Source organism: Chelonoidis abingdonii, chromosome 10, assembly GCF_003597395.2.
Source record: "Chelonoidis abingdonii isolate Lonesome George chromosome 10, CheloAbing_2.0, whole genome shotgun sequence".
NCBI classification, from domain to species: domain Eukaryota; kingdom Metazoa; phylum Chordata; order Testudines; family Testudinidae; genus Chelonoidis; species Chelonoidis abingdonii.
In genome coordinates, this window is record NC_133778.1 from 43,922,280 (window position 1) to 43,942,140 (window position 19,861).

Genomic DNA, 19,861 nt, shown 5'->3' on the forward strand with positions numbered 1-19,861 from the left:
CTCCTGGTACAATGCATAGGGAGGAATGGGTGCTTAAGAAAGGGATCCACAAAAGCCAGCACACTGAGCAGGGAGAGCTTTCTAAATGAGCCAATTGCGGATGTGAGGAGAGGGTTGAGGCCTAAGCCTTGCCACTGTCAAGGAGTTAGGCAAGTCTGGGCTCGAGGGAGGTGCTACTCTCCATTTGGGATTCACAGCCATGAATCCTCTGCTGATATTGGCCACCTAAGTTGTTTCTTGGAAGAAAGGTGGTGGTGCACATCTAACTCTGTGCAAAATGGCACGGAGAGGGCAGTGCTAGGAGGAGAGGAGGTAAGGAAAGGGACATAGCCTCCCTTATAGGCTTTATAGTTAGTGGGAGACTGGTGTTGATCTCCCAACCCCATGCCTGATGTGGTGAAGGTATTTGAACTTGGGGTTCTTACCTCTCAGGTGAGTACCCTAACCACTAGACTATAGAGTTAGTCTCACTCTCTGTGGCCTAATGCATATTTAACTAATTATTTATATACAGTGGAACAGCATCAGCAGAGACAGAGAGAGCTGGGCCTTAGGCCCTGTCAAGGTTTTTTCCCAACTTTGAACTTTAGCATCCAAAAAGGGGGGACCTGCATGGACCCTTCTAAGCTTAATTCCTAGCTTAGATCTGATAACGCTGCCACCAGCCAAAAATATAGTGTTTGGCACACTTCCTTTTCCCCCAAAACCTCCCTGGGGAACCCAAGACCCAAACCCCTTGGGTCTCTAAAACACAGGAAGAAATAAACCATTCCCTCCTTTCCCCCCCTCCCAGAGACTTCCCTCCCTGGGTTGCCTGAGAGGCTACACTGATCCAAACTCCTTGGATCTTAAACAAAGAGGAATTAACCTTCCCCCCTCCTTTCCCCCACCAATCCCTGGTGAGTTCAGACCATCCCTTGGGTCTTAAACAGGGAAAAATCAATCAGGTTCTTAAAAAGAAAGCTTTAATTAAAGAAAGAAAAAGTAAAAATTATCTCTGTAAAATCAGGATGCCGGAAAATGCTTACAGGGTATTCAGATTCATATAGACTAGAGGGACTCCCACCCCCCCACGCCCCAGCCTGAGATTCAAACAGCAAACAGAGGTAAAAATCCTTCCAGCAAAATACACATTTACAAGTTAAGAAAACAAACATAAGACTAATCCGCCTTTCCTGGCTATACTTACTATTTTGAAACATGAGAGACTGATTCAGAAAGACTGGAGAAAACCTGGGTGTACGTTTGGTCCCTCTTAGCCCCAATAGCGAACGAACAAAACAAACAGCACAAACAAAGACTTCCCTCCACTGAGATTTGAAAGTATCTTGTCCCCCGATTGGTCCTCTGGTCAGGTGTCAGTCAAGTTTACTGAGCTTCTTAACCCTTTACAGGTAAAAGAGACATTAACCCTTAACTATCTGTTTATGACAGGCCCTGATCCTGCAAATACTTACGCACATTAATTTTATTACTGTCAGTAGCATCAAATGATACCAATAGGACTGCCCACACTAGTAAAATTAAGCACGTGCATAAGCGTTTGCAGGGATAGGGGCTTAGGTACTTTTGAAATATACACTTTAAAATCCTAACTTTAAGCTCTTATATTTGCAAATATTGGACTGTATATATATTACAGAATTCACAGTCACTTTGTTTTATTGAAAGTCTAAGTAAATTTTCATTGTTAACCATGAAGCAGTTTTGTTTTGAGGTGACACAGATTTTTATGCCACATAATTTCTTTTTTTTTTTTTTTTTTTTTTTTTTTTAGCAAAAATACAATTTTACACCTGGCTTTGCAAACCCTGATGCACATAATTACCGCTAACTTTGACTTCAGTATATCTACTCATGTTGTTAATGGGACTATTCATGTGAGAAAAATTATATCTCTGTTTTAATGTTTGTAGGATCAGGGTCTTAATTTTCAGTATTTTGACTTTTCATATAGCAGTTGTGTAAATTCAAATAAGGGATTCTACCAGCATTTACCCTGCCTTTAAAAAAAAAAAACAAAAAAACAAAAAAACCCCTGCAATTTTTATGTCATTGTAAATTTTAATCTAAATTTGTAATGCCACAGATATTCAAATTAATTTTGCAAGGGTGCAACCTGATTTAAATCAAGTGATTTAAATCGCCTTGATTTAAACTGCTCCACCCTGTTGCTCCCTATTCTAAGGTAAGGGTAGAATTTCCAATCTCTTGGAAACCATAGAATGATAACTATTAGTAAATGCTGACACTAATGGCAACAGTTGTGTGAATAAATTTATTAAAATGAAGGATTATTTAAAGCTTTTGATGTAAGGATATTAACCTGATTAACCTTTAATGAATAATCAGTTAGATTCTGTATGGGTTAACCACTGTCTCCTGTAAAAAATAGAATTCCTTCCAGAAAACAAGAAAATTATATACAGATTTTCCTGACCCTTCTAATGTCTAGGCAAATGTTTAAGAATTAACTGTGCTAAAATAGAGGACAGAGCCAATGTGTTAAATGTTCAGAATACTTGCCTTAATGGAATGGGAATATTAACAAGAAGTTGTGGAAACTGAGTATGAATGTATGATTTCTCATCATATAAGCTATTTCTCTATGCTAGAAACACCAGGTAAGGTTAAAGGGACAAGAAAAGTGGGGATATATTTCAGTACATGAAGGCTTTGCATGGTGTAATTTTGAGTAAGAGCATGGGAAGTAAAAAGACAAGAAAATTTTCTTACCTTCCTCCATTTTATGAACTAGAGAGTGCACGTTGCTCTTAAGCAGGATAACATCCTGGTAATGTCTAGTGGTATGTCCCCATGTATCTATAAACTTCGGTGGCTGCAGTGGTTGTATCTCTGAGATATGGGTGGCAATATACTTCCTAGACTTCCTGGTTACAGCCACGTTCTGCAGAACCAGTGAGCCCTGTGCAAAATCTGTAGATGGTAAAGCAAATCAGTACCAAAAGCTGGTTCTGTTTCCCCACACACTATGAGAATGCTGTGCTTTATTTTACTTTATGATGTTAGTGATTACAGTAGAACCTCAGAGTTATGAACACTTCAGAAATGGAGATTATTCATAACTCTGAAATGTTCTTACCTCTGAACAAACATTATGGTGGTTGTTTCAAAAGTTTACAACTGAACATTGACTTAATGCAACTTTGAAACTTTACTGTACAGAAGAAGAATGCTGCTTTAACCATCTTGATTTAAATGAAACAAACAGAACCAGTTTCCTTACCTTTTCAAATCTTTTTTTAAACTTTCCCTTTATTGTTTAGTACTTTAAGTTTAACACAGTACCATATTGTCTTTGGTGAGTGGTGGTTCGTGGTTTTATTTATTTATTTATTTATTTATTTATTTATTTATTTTTGGTCTTTGCTGCTGCTTCATTGGGTACTTCAGGTTCCAAATAAGGTGTGTGGTTGACTGGTCAGTTTGTAACGACTGCAGTGGTTGTATCTCTGAGATATGCAGGCATAACATAAGGGATTTCATTATTAATTAGATACATCATATTTTATTGCTTTTACTTCTTTTGTAACAAACATAGTAATGAGAAAGGATTATCGCACCTTCCCTCCCACCCCCCAGAAAAGAAAGCAAGCTATAAAACCCTCTGTGGTGCAAAAACAGGTTATACCAATATTTATTACATAGAAATACAGTACTTTGAATATATATATTTAAGTAGTAACAGCTAGGATTAATTTATCATAAATTAAATTCAAATACCATATACACAGATTTTTTTTGTAATTATGATTATTTGTCTTGTCCTGTGTTGATGCTTGAGATCCTGAATTATCTGTTTTGAATTCAACATTATCCTATTAAAGTAGCTAATTGAGCAACTCACGGTTCCAGTGACAGAAAACTGTTTGTTATAATTATTTTCTACTAAATGGTACGAACAGATAATATACTATGACAACACAATATCATGTCTCATTTTTGTTTTACTTTTTACTTTTTTAAAATAATAAATCACTATTTTTGAAGACTTTTTTAGTGTGTTGTATAATCCCATTCATAATTTTAGTTTTCCCTTTCATTGCTGCAGCATTTTGCTATATAAATGCTATCCATGATGGAATGATGAAAGCAAAAGCTTAATGTAATACTGCAGTATAAGAAACAGTGTTTTCTTCAGTTTCAGAAATGTTGTGGGCAAAAAGTTTATGGTGATGCTGCTTGCTTGCAATTTTTTCTTACAAAAATTTGAAATAGGCACTTATACCACATTATATATAAATATTAATAGCTTATAGGCAATATTCCAGATACTCAGATTGTATATAAATAGTAAATTAGGAGATAACTGGTTCAGTTATGTTGTTAAAAGTTATCACAGTAGCTTGCCTTACACCATATTGTTAAGTTCTTTATATCTTTTCTCATAAATACAGCGAAGTTACTTTTCTCAGCTATAGAAAAACAATATATTTTCATAGGTTTGGGGTATCCCTTATGTCTTCATAAAATCAAGATTCTACTGAACATACCCTAGACACAGAATTAAAATAACATTCTACTCTCTGAGCAACTCACACTTTTATGTGAATCCAGATGTTGACTATTAAATAGTCTAATATTGTAACTTAATTGCATCTGTTAAAAACATAACTATCCTTCAATACCTGGAGATTATACTGTCACCGTAGTTTGTTTGAATTAATATGTAAATATAATTTGCTTGCTACTTCTGCTTTCACACGTGCGATTTTTTAAAAATCGCCTTTAATAGGAATGATGCCTCTAACTCTTCTGTTGGCAGAAGAGGTATAGAAAGATTCTCTTAATGATACAAGTCCACATACATTCATTAATATTAGTTCCATACAATTGACTTTTTGTTGTACTACACGTGCTTACATCATTCCCTACATACATTTAGCTATGTATCAGTGCAGCCATTACTGATGTCATATACTACATGGTAATAAGATTGTAATAAGCCAGAGAATGATGTGATGAAAACTACTTTGATTTAGTTTGGTACTCAGACTTGTCTCAGGTTAACTATAGAGTACATCTGCATGCTTTTTTTAAATTATCAGGACGCAGACTTTGATTAGTTTGGACAATTTATCTCGCAATAATGAGGAACACCAAATTCAGACATTTCTTTATATTACAGTTTCATTTAGTACTACTGTAATTGTGTTCGTTGTTCTAAATATATATATATTTATTTTTATATATCTATATAAGAAATATATTGATACATATATATCTGTATGTTGACAGGGCATGTATGAGCACCAGAGTAACAAGTAGTTTCAAAATGCACAGGAAAACACACATGCATTAGTAACACAGAATGTAAAATAATGGCTATTGAAATTAAATAACATGCTTTTTTTTTCTTTTCTGAAATTTCAGAAATCTGAAAGGTATTGTTGAAAAAGTGTAATATATGTTTACGTGTCAATGATTGCAGGTTATGAAAAAATTTTAAATTAAGAATTGTCAATTTATATTTTTCTATTTGTGCAAATCTTTCTGTATGGCTTCTTTTGGTTTGGTCATAGTGCTGGAAAAAACAGATGTTCCATTCACAATATAATCTGTATTATAGTCAGAGTGGGAGAATAATTTAAATAATTAAAACACTTTTTTAATATTATTGAAGCTTAATTTCAGTTTTCTGCGTTGTTTCTTAGTGGCCAAATTACATGTGTGCATGCCCAATATAAAGTGTTTCCACTGGGGGAAATTGTGCTGTTTCTAATTTTCAGACCTCATTTACAGTATTAAGGCAAATTGACATAGTATCTTCTATAAAATAGAGAGCTCAGTGGTAATTCTAATCCATTTATAAATCTTTTGTCACTTAAATCAGAACTATTTAGCTGACTCAGCCTGATGTTCAAGAAATAGCAGAAAACCTAGAGTAAAAAATTATATATTTAGTTTTTTCCTTTTATGTTATAAAAACTTTTTTTAAAATGGCTCCTGCCAGAAAAAAAACCAAAACAACAACAACAAAAACTTTTTTAAAATTCCAGATTTTTCTGGAGAACAATTTTATCCTGATGGTTGGCAACCTGAAAGAGTCTACCATCAGGATCTTCAGTGTTATGGTTGAAGGGGCTGGCATGATGAAAGCTGCTATCATCTTTTGGTTCCTAAATGATCCTGAAGCGCACAGTGTAATTTGTACTGATACAAAATGTAATAGGAGAAAAATATAGTAAGAAAACAATAACAAATGATCAATCTCAAATGGACTTCATATCAGAAGGGCCACTCAGTAAAAATCCCGAGTTTGGTTAAAAAAAAAATTCCTTACTATTTTTACTCCAAACATTTTGTAATTCTGTGTGATAACTAAAATAGCATGCCCTATGGTTTACAGATATAAAGATGCATCATTTGTACACTTGTGGAGTGCTGCCTGTGTTCGGGGGAGGGGGATGTATCTTTGGCCACATATACCAATGTTTGTTATTCCTTGTACATAGTGTTGCATGCTTAATATTAATTACAATTCAAAATAAATATACTGATAAATATAAAATCTATGTTCTGGGCTTTCATTTGCAGAAATTAAATATTTACAGCTCATCTGAAGGTAGTACAATTGATATAAATTACCTTGGAGAAGAAAAAGCAGATTTTGAATCAGGAGACGCACCAGAACCAAAGGCTTGTTTTGCAGCAGGTATGGAAAGAAACATTTTGGTGTATCAATTTCCATTAGTTCAGACTACTATAGTTATATAGTCCAGGCTTAACTTTAGGCTAGATGACAAGGGGTTATAGACCTGAACCTCAAAATAAAGACGGTTCTGTGGTGGGCTGTCTGCTGGTAAAAGGATATTCTAAAAGTATAAGCAACCTAAGGCCCCGACCCTACAATAACTTATAAATATACTTAAATTTACCCATTGTTAACAGTCACATTGAACTCAATGGGAGTGTTCCTGGTATACAAAGTTAAGCATATGCACAGTCTTTCCAGGATCAAGGCCTAAGACTTTAAATTGTGTAATGAATAAGAGATCCAATCCTGCAAACTCTCAATCACGTAAGTAGTGCCTTTGATGTCAACTGGAGTACTCTCATGAGTAAAAACTGCAGGATTAAGCCTCTCAGCCTGCTTTCCTGCAAAGAAGCCTTCCCACACACTCATCTCCTGCACTGAGTCCCATTTACTCTATTGGAACTCTGCGTGGGTATATCCTTTTTCAGGATTGGGCCCTAATGAAATCTCATAATGCATAATAATTTTGTATGTTATCTTACAATATTTTACCATCTTTTTCATTTCTGATTAGTATATTTTGGTACTACATTTTAATCTTTAATTTATGACTAAAAACTTTTTTAGCACTCTTTAGACATATTTTCATTCAATTTGGGTCAATATGAAACTTGTTGAAAGTCCTGCCCGGTCCTCTCAATCCATTAATAACATTTCAAAAATAAAACAAAAGGAAATGTTTAAAATGGTACTGGTTATTCTTTTATGACATGCTAATTACAGTTTTCTAAATTATGCCCATTTTATAAAAAACTAGTTTTAGCAGAAAATGTAGATTTAAAATATCAGAGAGCGGGGAGTGATTGAGGCAAAGGAAGATCAGTCCATAAACTTTAAAGGGCCGAATTAGGAAAATCTGAACATTCAGAAATTTTGATATGTCAAAAGGTGATATTTTGGAATTTCATTTGTATAGCACCATAAACGTACACACTGCTTAACAATGTGCAAAATCTAATAATAAAAATATGGAGTTCTTATATAGAACTTTTATTATTAGAGCTCAAAGGACTTTATAAAGGTTACTATCATTATCCTCATTTTTACAAACCCAAAGGGCAAAATCCATACAGCCTCGTCCTAGTTTTCCAAAAAGTTTGAAAGTTCGATGTAAGTTTTCACTATTTCACTTTGGACAATTTTTGCACTTCTATTTTTTTTACAAAATTCAAATGTTTCATAACAGCTTTGAAGCTTTTAAATTAGAACTTCAAATCCACATTTGGCTCTGATTAGGTCCCTTGTGACTTCAAAATGTTCTCACTTTCATGTGAAAATGAACCCATTTTCAAGAAGAAAAAATTACAAACATAAATATTTTTGCAACTCAGGACCATTTTCAAATTATTAATGAAATGCAAAAAGCCACTAAATTTTTGAGTATTTCACATTTTATTACAAACACATTTTATCTAAATGCCTGATGTGCATTGCTGTCAAGGATGTGACCAACTTTTAGTTAACTAGGCATTTTGAATAACTCAAGATGAGATTATTGGAGCTATAAAGTATATGCTTATCATAAGCATAAGTCCCAATTCTGAACCTTAGCGTCCAAAATGTGGGTGCCTACATGAAACCTCCAAGCTTAATTACCAGCTTAGATCTGATAGCGCTGCCACCAGCCAGGAATTCCAGTGCCTGGCTCACTCTGGTCTCCCCAAAACCTTCCCTGGGGGACACCAAGGGACTCAGAGCTCTGAGTCTCCACAACCAAGGAAAACAACCCCTCCCCTTGTCTCCTCGTTATTCCTCCTGGCATGACCCTGAAGATCACCCTGTCAATTCCTCCCACCAATTGCCTGATGAGCTGCAGACTCATCTCCTTTGAGCCCCAACTAGAAAAAAAATTCCAACAAGTTTTAAAAAGAAAGCTTTATATAAAAAGAAAGAAAAAGACATAAAATGGCCTCTGTCAATCAATGTGACAAGTATACAGGTTATTGGCTTAAGAGGAAAAATGAATACAGCCTTATCCAAAAGAAATCATTAAAACATTCCAGCAAACCACAACATGTAAATACAAAAAAAGAACCAATATAAGCCTATGTGTCTTTTCTACCTTTGTACTTTACAACTTGAAACAGAAGCATTAGAAAGCCTGAGATAGAGTGATCCTCAGAGACCAGGGGAGCAACAGACGAGAACAAAGACACACACCCAAAAAACTCCTCCCTTGAGATTTGAAAAATCTTGTTTCCTGATTGGTCCTCTGGTCAGGTGTTTGGTTCCCTTTGTTAACCCTTTACAGGTAAAAGAAACATTAACCCTTAGCTATCTGTTTATGACAATGCTCTTGGTCATTTCAGTAAAAGTTGCGGGAGTGTGTAGTATTTTTATGTGAGCTGATGAAATACAGTATAGTCTGTGTAGGGCCCTACCAAATTTACAGCCATGAAAAATGCATCACAGACAGGGCCGCCCGAGGGGGGGCAAGTGGGGCAATTTGCCCCAGCCCCGGGCCCCACGGGGCCCCACGAGTCACTCCGGGTTTTTGGCTGCACTTCGGCAGTAGACCCTTCACTCGCCCCGGGTCTTCAGTGACGGGTCCTTCAGTACAGAGGAAGACTCGGAGCAAGTGAAGGACCTGCCCCTGAAGTGCTGCCAAAGCCTCGGAGCGCTGCCCGGTGACTACAAGTGCTGCAAGCTGGGGGAGGAGGGGGAGCCGCGATCAGTGGCACTTAGGCTGCTCTACCACCGCCACTTCATTCTTAGGCGGCAATTTGGCAGCGGGCCCTTCCCTCTGAGAGGTACCTGCTGCTGAATTGCCACCGAAGACATGGCCCTGCCCCAGGCCCCTTGAATCCTCTGGGCAGCCCTGGTCATGGATTGTGAAATCTGGTCTTTTGTGTGCTTTTACTCTATACTATACATATTTCATGGGAGAGACCAGCATTTCTCTCACTGGGGGTTCTCACCCAAAAGGGAGTTGCAGGAAGGTTTCAGTTATTGTAGTATAGGTTGTGGTATTTCTACCCTTACTGCTTTGCTGCCTTCAGAGCTGGGTGGCCAGAGGCAGTGGTTTTGCCTTCAGAGCTGGGTTCCTGGCCAGCAGCCACCTCTCTCTGGCCATCCAGCTCTGAAGGCAGCGCCGCCATCAGCAGCAGTGCAGATGTAAAGGTAACAATACTGCAAACCCCCCCCTCCGACTAACCTCGTGACCCCCACCACACATACACACAACTCCTTTTAGGACCAGGATCCATACTATTACTGCACCATGAAATTTCAGATTTAAATATCTAAAATCATGAAATTTATGATTTTTAAAATCATATGACCATGAAATTGATCAAAAAGGACTGTTCATTTGGTAGGGCTTTATCTCTGTGTAACAGATCATCATGGGAACTAATGACACTCCAGGGAGAGCTAGGATTTTACCTTTGGGGTCATTAAAATGGTTTAAGATACTTTGTTTGACTAATCTCTTTAAAAGAATGGGAAGAGCCAGGAGCGAACCTAGGCATTTTGCCGCCCCAAGCATGGCAGGCAGGTTGCCTTCGGCGGCTTGCCTGCGGAGGGTCCGCTGGTCCCGCGGCTTCAGCAGACTGGCAGCTTTGGTGGACCCTCCGCAGGCAGGTCCGCCGAAGCCGCGGGACCAGCGGACCCTCCGCAGGCAAGCCACCGAAGGCAGCCTGCCTGCTGCCCTCATGGCAACCAGCAAAGCCACCCCAAGCACGGACTTGGTGTGCTGGGGCCTGGAACCACCCCTGAGAAGAGCACTAGTGACCAAGTGGGCATGAAAGCTCTTGGGCTCTGCTAGCATATGAAATTTGCACAACTAAATCCTTCCAGCCTCATAATGAAGCAGAGCTTTCCCAGGTGGAAGTGGACTATACAGATCAGTAGTTCCTAAACTTTTTATTAAGGTAACCCACTAACTGCGTATGGTCGTCTTTTGCAACCCATTCAGGGTCCAAACTGGGTAGGCAAAAATCATAGGTGTTGTGACCCCATGCAGGGACCCTAAGCTCAGAGAAGGAAGCTGGACCCACTATCCAACTCCGCACACAAACACTCTCACTTCACGGCCTCCTCTCCACACCAGCCCTATCATCTAGACCCTTTCTGCAACTGCGTCAGGAGCACCTCCTGGGAAATAATACCATAGATGGTTCTTACAAATCTATATTTCATGAAAAGTTTACTTTTGTTCTAATCAGAATATTTGTTTTTCATCATATTTATTAGGGAAATTAGTATAGGTTGCATCTGCAGACTTACTTGGGTGCTTGCCAGCCTGGGGGAGCAGGTAGGAAACCTTTTAGGCTCCTCGGGACATCTAGCAAGCTACTTCCAGAACTAAAGTATTTGTACCAGCACCCTACTGTGGGACCGGTGGTGGGACCGCAGCTGGAAGGAACCGTCGGTGGAAACCCCAGAGCAGCAGTAGGCTGAGCAGCTTAGCCCGCCCTGCATGCCATCAAAAATTGGCTCACGTGCCTTAGGTTGCCGACCCCTGTGCTAGCGCCGTACATTGGCTTCATCCCCTGAGTGGGCTTCTCAGAATCACTTTTTGAGGTCATGGAACCACACTCCTGATGCAATGCAATGCAATAGTTGTCATTCTCATATGGCATCCAAATTGTGCTTTGTGGAACAAGGTCAGTACAAAGAATGTTCTGAAAGTTAACCCTGTTTCCACTTTAGACCCTTGCGTACTCACAGTGGTAGCAAGCCTTGCAGTATGGGTAGCATACTTGGCAGACAAATTTCCAAAATCTCAAAATACACGTTCTTTAGATCACTTTGAGAGCTCTACAAGTGGTATGTTTGAACAACAGCAACAAAAAAACAACCCACCAAACCCATGACAGACATGGCCATGCAGGATTGGACTGGTGGTTCTAGTTCAATATCCTGTGTATGGCAGTGGCCAGTATCAACTGCATTTCAAACTACTTCATTAAATCAGTGGAAATTTGTATCTGGAAACACTCTTAAATCAATTTAAACCTGTTTCATATCAGGTTAGCTTGCCTGTGTAGGTTTTCTTTTCATATATAAATATCTGTTGTTTAGTTCTGCCTCAAGGTTGTTCTGGCATGAATGTTGTGATACCTTCAGTGTTATCTGTTCTTGTGATATTCGATGTTTTTCTTAAAGCCCTGCCCCGCTCCTTAAGTTATGTTATTAACAGGAAATCTCCTCTTTTTTTTTTTTTTTTTAAAGTTTCTAGCCCTTATAGATGCAGCAGAATGCTTGAGTGTGCCCAAAAGACTCAGAAGCCAGAAGACACAAAATGAACCCCAAATGTATTATTTTTTTAAATCTCATGATATTTAATCCACTCTCATTATGTTTGAGGCCTGACTCATGATTTTGGAACACTTGAGATTGGCAATACTGTATCTGGTCAACATTGCAGATACCTTTCTCTACCCTCCTCTCCCCATCAGAGGGAGAAGAAAGTAAGAGATGTTTTATTGAACTAAAAGGAATGATACCCTAACTGCCTGATGACGTGTAGAGGAGAGAGTCAGAGCAGGCCTCTCCTTATATGCAAATGAATGGAGGAATGTGCGAAAGGGAGAGGAGTTTCTCTCAAATTCACTGAATGATAATTTTCTAACATGTAATAAACAGATTTCCAGTTTTCAGAAATGCTCTTCCTATATAAATTCAGAAGCTGATTCCTATTGTATTACATTTGATTAGAAATCTGGAATGCCTTTTACTATCTCAATTATTTTTTTCATCCTCACTCTATTGGTGGTTACATTTTGCAAGTATGAACTCATGCCCTTTCTCCTTTCTCCCTCCAAAAAGATACAATATTATCTTACAAGAGCAACAAATATGTTGATGACTGGGAGATATGGAAAGGCCGGTGCACCAAAATGTGGTTTCAGTGGTGTGTCTGCATAAAATCAGTGAATACCGTTCTCAGAGCACATTTAGGCTGACACCATTGGTGATGATTTACAATCTGGCAAGTAAAATAGCCCAGCCTTATTAATTTTTATTTCAGTAAGAGAAAAAGGGAAACATAATAGTGTTTTCCAAATTGGGAGGAAAAAACAGCAACAAAGGAACAAAACCAATGGGACTACTTGCATAAGCAAAAAAGTGAGCAGAAATATAGCTTTAAATCACCAAGGGGGAAGGGCATCAAAAGTTTCAAAGTTGGTGTCAAAAGTAATAGGATTTAAAAAGAAAAAGAACAATGCCAAAAAAGATATCTATGGTACTGATATTTCACACCAGTCAGCATTTAACTTTGATGTCTGCAACAAGGTGTATTATGCAGAAGTTTGTTAAATATTTCTGACAGGAACTGAATATTTTAATCATCCAGCTTGCTGAGATTTCCTGATGTGAAGAAACCATAATTAGCGTGTGTGTATAACTTCTATTTTTTCCCCCCACTGAAAAACATATTATTAAATGTGACTATTATTTTGTGTGTGCGTGCGCATGTGTACAACAAAATTTTTATTAACAAATTGTAACATTCAAGTAAACCTCTTAGAAAAAGGTTCACAGAAATTAAAAGGGAAACTATCAAGGTAAAATCATTTTTGAAATAAAACAGTTTGTTGTTAATTAAAAGTCAAATCCTGCAGCGACTTGTGCCATACATAACTTCACTCTACCCAGTGGGATTACTTGTGTGAATAAATATTTGCAGAATTGGGTTCTATGGGATAAATGGTGCAGAACACTTACTACACTGTTTGCTGCTGTTGAGTAATCTGCTTATGGAACTAGTCACAGTAGTAAGCACTACAACTGGTAAGTTTTTGTAGGATCTAGTTCTTAAACTTAATAGATATAATTAAAACAGCATTTTTAAAATATCTAATTTATTTCCTCCTCTAATTTTTCAGTAGAGAAAATATTTCCACAAAAGGAAACTTATTTTAATATTAGGCTGTTCAGAAACTTGATTCTCCCTCCCCCCACCCCTCAAGACCAGTGAGCATTTTACAATATCCTAGTACATAATTTCATTGTTCTAATGAAAAATACTGTTATGTTTTCTTAAGGACCAATCCTACAAAAACACATATGTGGAACATTTTCATATGCGTGAAGTTACTCATGTATAAATGTCTACAGGATTAGTTCTTAGTCCCTGCCTTCTGGTAGCTGCAATTTGTTTTCTGGTTCTGTATGCACATTTTATAAGAAAGTTGTAAATGAAAGTGAGCTCAACTATATCATTGCCTCTGATTCCCAGTTTGAGGTAGAGTCAGGAGGTTAGCAGAAACTTAGTATCAAAATTTAACTTGTCAGCATTGATTTACTATTTTGGAATAGTATCACAAATTGATTTGTCATAATTTATTGCCCTGATTATTAGGCTGTGTACGGAAATTCAAGTTCTGTCAAGTCAGCCTAGAAAATAAGAGAGGAAAAATCTGGTGGAATCTTCGAAAAACCTGCTATAAGATAGTAGAACACAACTGGTTTGAAACCTTCATTGTCTTCATGATTCTCCTCAGCAGTGGTGCTCTGGTAAGTGAAACTTGTAACAGGGATATTATTTCTGAGAGAAAACACCAGGAGCCGGGGGTGTGGATAGGGGTTGGGGTGGTCAGAGGATGGGGAACAGGGGGGTTGAATGGGATCCTGGGGGCGCAGTGAGGAATGAGAGGGTGGTTCGATAGAGCCTCATTTCTTCTTGCCACATACTTATTTGTGAGCTGCAAGTATTAATGTCTAATACTGCCTTGAATTGAGATTTGACTTGGTCACAGGGTCTGTGTCTGGGATGACAGTAGACAGTTTTCTAAAAACCTTTGGAGTATTGCTGTAGATCACTCCCATCACCATGTACCAAACACTTAAATCTCAAAAATAAATTTTGTTATCAGTGATAAATACTACCTTCAGAAAACATCCTGAATTGGAAAGTGATTTACCTTTTCCTTTTCATCTTCAGCCCATGCAGCCTAAACTGTAACTTGCAAAGCCTTATGAATAAGAACTTGAATACTATTTGTTTGTTCACAGGCTTTTGAAGATATATATATTGAAAAGCGTAAAACTATCAAGATCGTGCTAGAATACGCTGATAAGATCTTCACTTACATCTTCATTCTGGAAATGGTGCTAAAATGGGTGGCCTATGGTTTTCAAACCTATTTCACTAATGCCTGGTGCTGGCTGGACTTCCTGATTGTTGATGTATGTACTGTATTTTATAAATAACCTATTTTTACTCTTCTGTAAGTTAGCCATCCTACATAACTCATTGTTAGTCATATGTATAATGAGGACAGTACTCTGGGTTAAAAATGACCAAAAAATCACAACTGACGAACATTTTCCTCATGCCTTGTGGTTATTTAATGACTCATTAAAACTGCATTTGTTTGTTCCATTTCATTCTGCATCTTCTATTTGTTTTCAGCAGTAATCCTCATGTTGATTTTATAGCATTCCTGCTTGATGAGGTGGCAAGACAACTTTAAATATAACCTTACCATTTTTCTGCCACTTCTGACCTTCTAAAGCAGTGATGGGCACCCAGTGGCCCATGAGCCAGGAGGGTAATCTGGTGGCGGGCCGCCAGACAATTTGTTTACATTTGCATGACTGCCTGCAGCTCCCAGTGGCCACGGTTCACCATTCCCGGCCAGTGGGAGCTGCGGAAAGTGGCGCGGGCCACAGGGACATGCTAGCCGCCACTTCCCACAACTCCCATTGGCTGGGAACGGCAAACTGCAGCCACTGGGAGATGCAGGCAGCCATGCAAAGGTAAACAAACTGTCTGGTGGCCTGCCAGCGGATTACCCTGCCAGTCCGTAGGTTGCCCACCTCTGTTCTAAAGCTTATATTGGGAACTAAATCTTTCTTTCTTTTGGCTTGGCTTTTCTCCTCAGTCTCAGTTTTGGCTTGGCTTCTGTCTATATTGTCTGTCTGAATACTATATTTTTAAAACAGAAGTAATTATTTTTATGGGTAATAGAATTACTGTTTCACTCCTAGCTATGATAAAAACATAGATTGGTATCTTCATAAGCACCTGTATGACTTAGGAGCACTAATCACTGGAATTTGCACTGCAAAGTCATTTAGGTACTTTAAAACTCCCTCTTTTTTATGTTTATGTTCTTTGCTTCCATAGACAAAGCAAGTTAGTTATTCAGCTTCTCTCAACCTATTTGTTTTAGAATTTTAATTTTTGTTAATTTTTGCATAATAATTATCTCATTTCAAATTCTAACTCATCTCTCCCTCTCCTCAGCTGAGAAAACATTAGAGCATTGAAACTCTAACCTTCTCTTGTGGGTTTCCTTTGCCCACCTATCTAGGTAAAGTCCCTCCCTCACCACCGCAAAAAAAAAAAAAAAAAAAGCATAAGATTATCTCGCCCTTCTGAGACAGGAACAGTGGCTCATAAAAAATTTAAAACAGATGCTGTGACTCCTTCCCCTCTTTCCTGTTTCGAAGCACTGTTCTTTAGGAGAGGAAACTATCAGTTTGTGCCATGACCACAATCTCTGGACAGTCAGGAGCATGCTGTAACACTTAAGCCCACAAGATAGTGCCTTTAACCACATAAAAGTAGAGGAAGGAGGTCTCAAAATAAGGGAAACAACCTGTTTCTAATGTTGTTTGAAGAAAATATTCTCCTCTAAAGCTACATAGGATCCAAATGGGGACTGCTGATTAAAACTAAAATGTTAAATTAAAACATTGGATAATTTCATAAGTAATGGAAAGCTAGTGGTTTCCCAGCTATACTCATCCATGATCAGCTGCTAGGATTGCCGTGCCATGGTAGAATTCCACACACTGTATCTCCAGAAACGCATGATCTTTAATTTTCCATTTCTATTTGTCCATCAAGGCTTGCTTTTTAATAGATACTACCTCCTCCCCCACCCCTAACACAGATTTTGGCATTAGTATATCTCTATTTAAAAAAAAAAACTGCACCCTGCATCTCACGAAGATAAAGTACCTTTCCAGAGACATCCTTTGGTAGTAAGGTGATACATGGACTGCCCCTACCCTTGCTTTTTAAGACGTTATCTTTGAGAGTAGGAAAACCAAGACAAAGGGAAGAGAGCCAATTGTCAGAAAACGCAGAGTCATATAATTAATTTCTGAAAAACTAATGAAGCAGTGGCTTCCTTTGTGAAAGACATGGCTTCTCAGAAACCCAGTAGGCAAAATGCATTAGAGATAATCTGAGGCTTATAAGCGCTTTTCCCAACACAGCAACAATATGGTATGACCTGGAGGATAGGTCTATCAATTCTATTAGCCAGTCTGGATAGGGATCCCACCTGCTCTAATTGTCCCTAGCCTCAGTTTCCCAGAAGCTGGGAATGGATGAAAGGGGATGGATCACTCAATGATTGCCTGTTCTGTTCATTCCCTCTGAAGCACCTGGCATTGGGCACTGTCAGAAGACAGGATCAGAGGCGGGTCTAGGAATTTTGCCGCCCCAAGCACGGCAAGCAGGCTGCCTTCCACAGCTTGTCTGTGGAGGTTTGCCAAAGCCGCGGGATCAGCGGATCCTCCGCAGGCAAGCCACGGAGGGCAGGATACTGGGCTAGATGGACCTTTGATCTGACCGAGTATGGCCGTTCTGTATATTCTTATGATAACCATAAAGTTGTATTGTTCCCTTTAAATATGAGGAAATCATCACAGTGCCTCATAAATATTTCACTCACCACTTCTTGAATTGTTGATTCCTAAGTGTTCTGCTATAAGAACCTTGCAGCCAACTCAGTTGCCAGGCATCAATTTAGTTAAGATGGAACCGGTTTGTTTGTTTGTTTTTTTGTGGGGGGTTGGGTGTTTTGTTTTTTGTTTTTTCCTCCATAGTTGATAAGATCTAAAGTCTTCAGGAAAAGTTGGAAGAAATAGCTGCAGAAAATACAAAGAAGCATAAGCATTCTCTCCAAGCTTCTGAACAGCTCAGGAGCTGGTAGTCCTCTAGTACTGTATCCAGCATAAATATTCCACTGGTATTCTGACTCTACAAGAAGTAGATATTGGAACAGAAACTTCAGGAGAAGTCCCAGGCAAAATTCAGCTGAAATTTCTTCCATCAAAACATCAGCATGACTATGCCCTTGCACATCCCAGGCCCATTCTAAGTTTGAAAGAGCTACTTTTACACTACTCCAAATGCACAATAAAGCTATGCATTCAGCTGGACCTGAGGGTTTCATGCATTGAGGTCCCACCATAGACTTAACTGCACATAAGAAAGTTACCAGTGTAAACACTAAAATCACTCACTAGTTGATATGCTCCCAAATAAACTTTACCAGCAGTACTATACTTCTCACTGTTGAACCAAAAGGAGTCTTGTTATAATGGATTCTTCAGCTGTAACTGGACCAGAATTTTCATAACAGTTATACTACTTCTTTTTGTAGGTAACCAAGACCCTTAACTTATCTGGTTTTCTAGGTTTACTTCCCATCCTACAAGGCTGGCATCTATCTGATAACAATGCTAGCTATTCAATTTTTGAAAAGCATTGCTAGCTCCAATGTTCCCATGCTTTTACATGTTTTTATTTTACTCTTGGCTATGGAATGTTTTCTTCTGCTGTTCTTTACTGCTGGATACTTCTTGTTGCTGCAAATGTCATGAGATAGAATGAAGACTTTCTTACTTGGCAATACACATTCATTGTCTGACATCTTCCCTACACTTACCACTAGAGTTTAACTCTTTGGAGGTATAATCTTTTTTTGTGATTGTAGTGTAAAACATTTTAGACTTCTGTTGTGAAATTTTCCTATAAATAGCTGTCTGTTTAATAATATATAAGTTTCTACATTTTTTGGTAGGATCCAAACTTGGTGTGTCCTCTAAGACAAACAGATTTCATTTGAACTGCACCTAATCTCTGCAAATATAAAAAGAATGCACTGGAATGTTTGGTGTAGATGCCAATTTTAGAAAGGAAAGGTATTAGGTAAATAATTTTACATTAAATAAAATATAATGCTTAAGAAATTAAGTGGGAACCTCTCTGCAATGACTGGTTCCAAGAGTATTGATGACTCTGGGTCAGCATATTCAGCTAGGTCATCAAGAAACAGTATACCTGACTCCTGAGGCTGGAAGGCTGGTGGACGCAGATCCACCACACACCACTACAGTCAACAAGATGGGGCATAATAAGACAGCGGGACGACACCACCTGTTGATTCAGAGGATTTATATTCCTCAGGTGAGTTCGAGACCTGGATGGCAACACTACTGACTGTACTAAGACAGAAAGTTATTCCCGATATAGATTCTAGAGCTTCTTGAGCACGTTCCCGCTCCAACAGAGCACAACACACTGCTGAGAATCAGTGGTTCTTCCCGCAAGGGGACCCCACCCTCTTACCGATGTAATCCCTCACACTGGTTCTAATGTGGCCCACTGGATCCTATCCTAGTCCTGTCATCACTAATGAAGGGTCCATTTGAGCCCTTACTCATATGTTCCTTTGCTCACCTATCTATAAAGGTTGTATTCCTGGTTGCAATTACCTCAGCCAGAAGAATAGGTGAGTTGGGGGCCCTTCTGGCTGATGCAGCTTAGACAGTCTTCCACAATGAAAAGGTTCCCTGAGGTTGCACTCCAAATTCATCCCAAAAATAACGTCTGAATTTCATCAAAACCAGGTCATCCACTTACCTGTCTTCTATCCAAAGCCACATGCCACCAGAGAGGACAGGTAACTACACTCTCTGGATGTCTGTAGAGCCTTGGCTTTGTATCTGCAGAGGACAAAGCCCTTCAGGAAATTGCCTAAGTTGTTTGACTCTTTTGGCAAATGTATGAGACAAGATGCTTACTTAAAGAGACTGAGCAAATGGCTTTCAGCTGCATCCTGCTTTGGTTACGAGTTAGTGGCAACCTTCCCAACACAAGATGGGAGGACTCACTAGACCAGAGCCCCATCCCATCAGTGGCTTCACTTAGAAATGTCCCTCATCTGTAGAGTGGCAATGGTGGGGCTCTGTACACACTTCTGCAAAACATATATGCATCCTTTGACAGAGCAGACCTTTAATCTGTGGTACAGCATGGTTTCTTGCACCCCTGTCCTCGATGAATACTGCTCATGAATCACCTTGAGTGGAATACACATTGGGGCTATC

The 19,861-nt window shown here is 38.7% G+C and overlaps 1 protein-coding gene across 1 annotated transcript in view; it reads left to right on the forward strand.

The window, feature by feature from the left end:
- LOC116819305 (sodium channel protein type 2 subunit alpha-like) overlaps positions 1-19,861 on the forward strand; it is a 151,691-nt gene that overhangs the window by 90,997 nt on the left and 40,833 nt on the right. Inside the window, 3 exon segments of the mRNA XM_032770944.2 lie at positions 6,559-6,676; positions 14,088-14,242; positions 14,741-14,914. Coding sequence (XP_032626835.2) covers positions 6,559-6,676; positions 14,088-14,242; positions 14,741-14,914 — 447 coding nt within the window.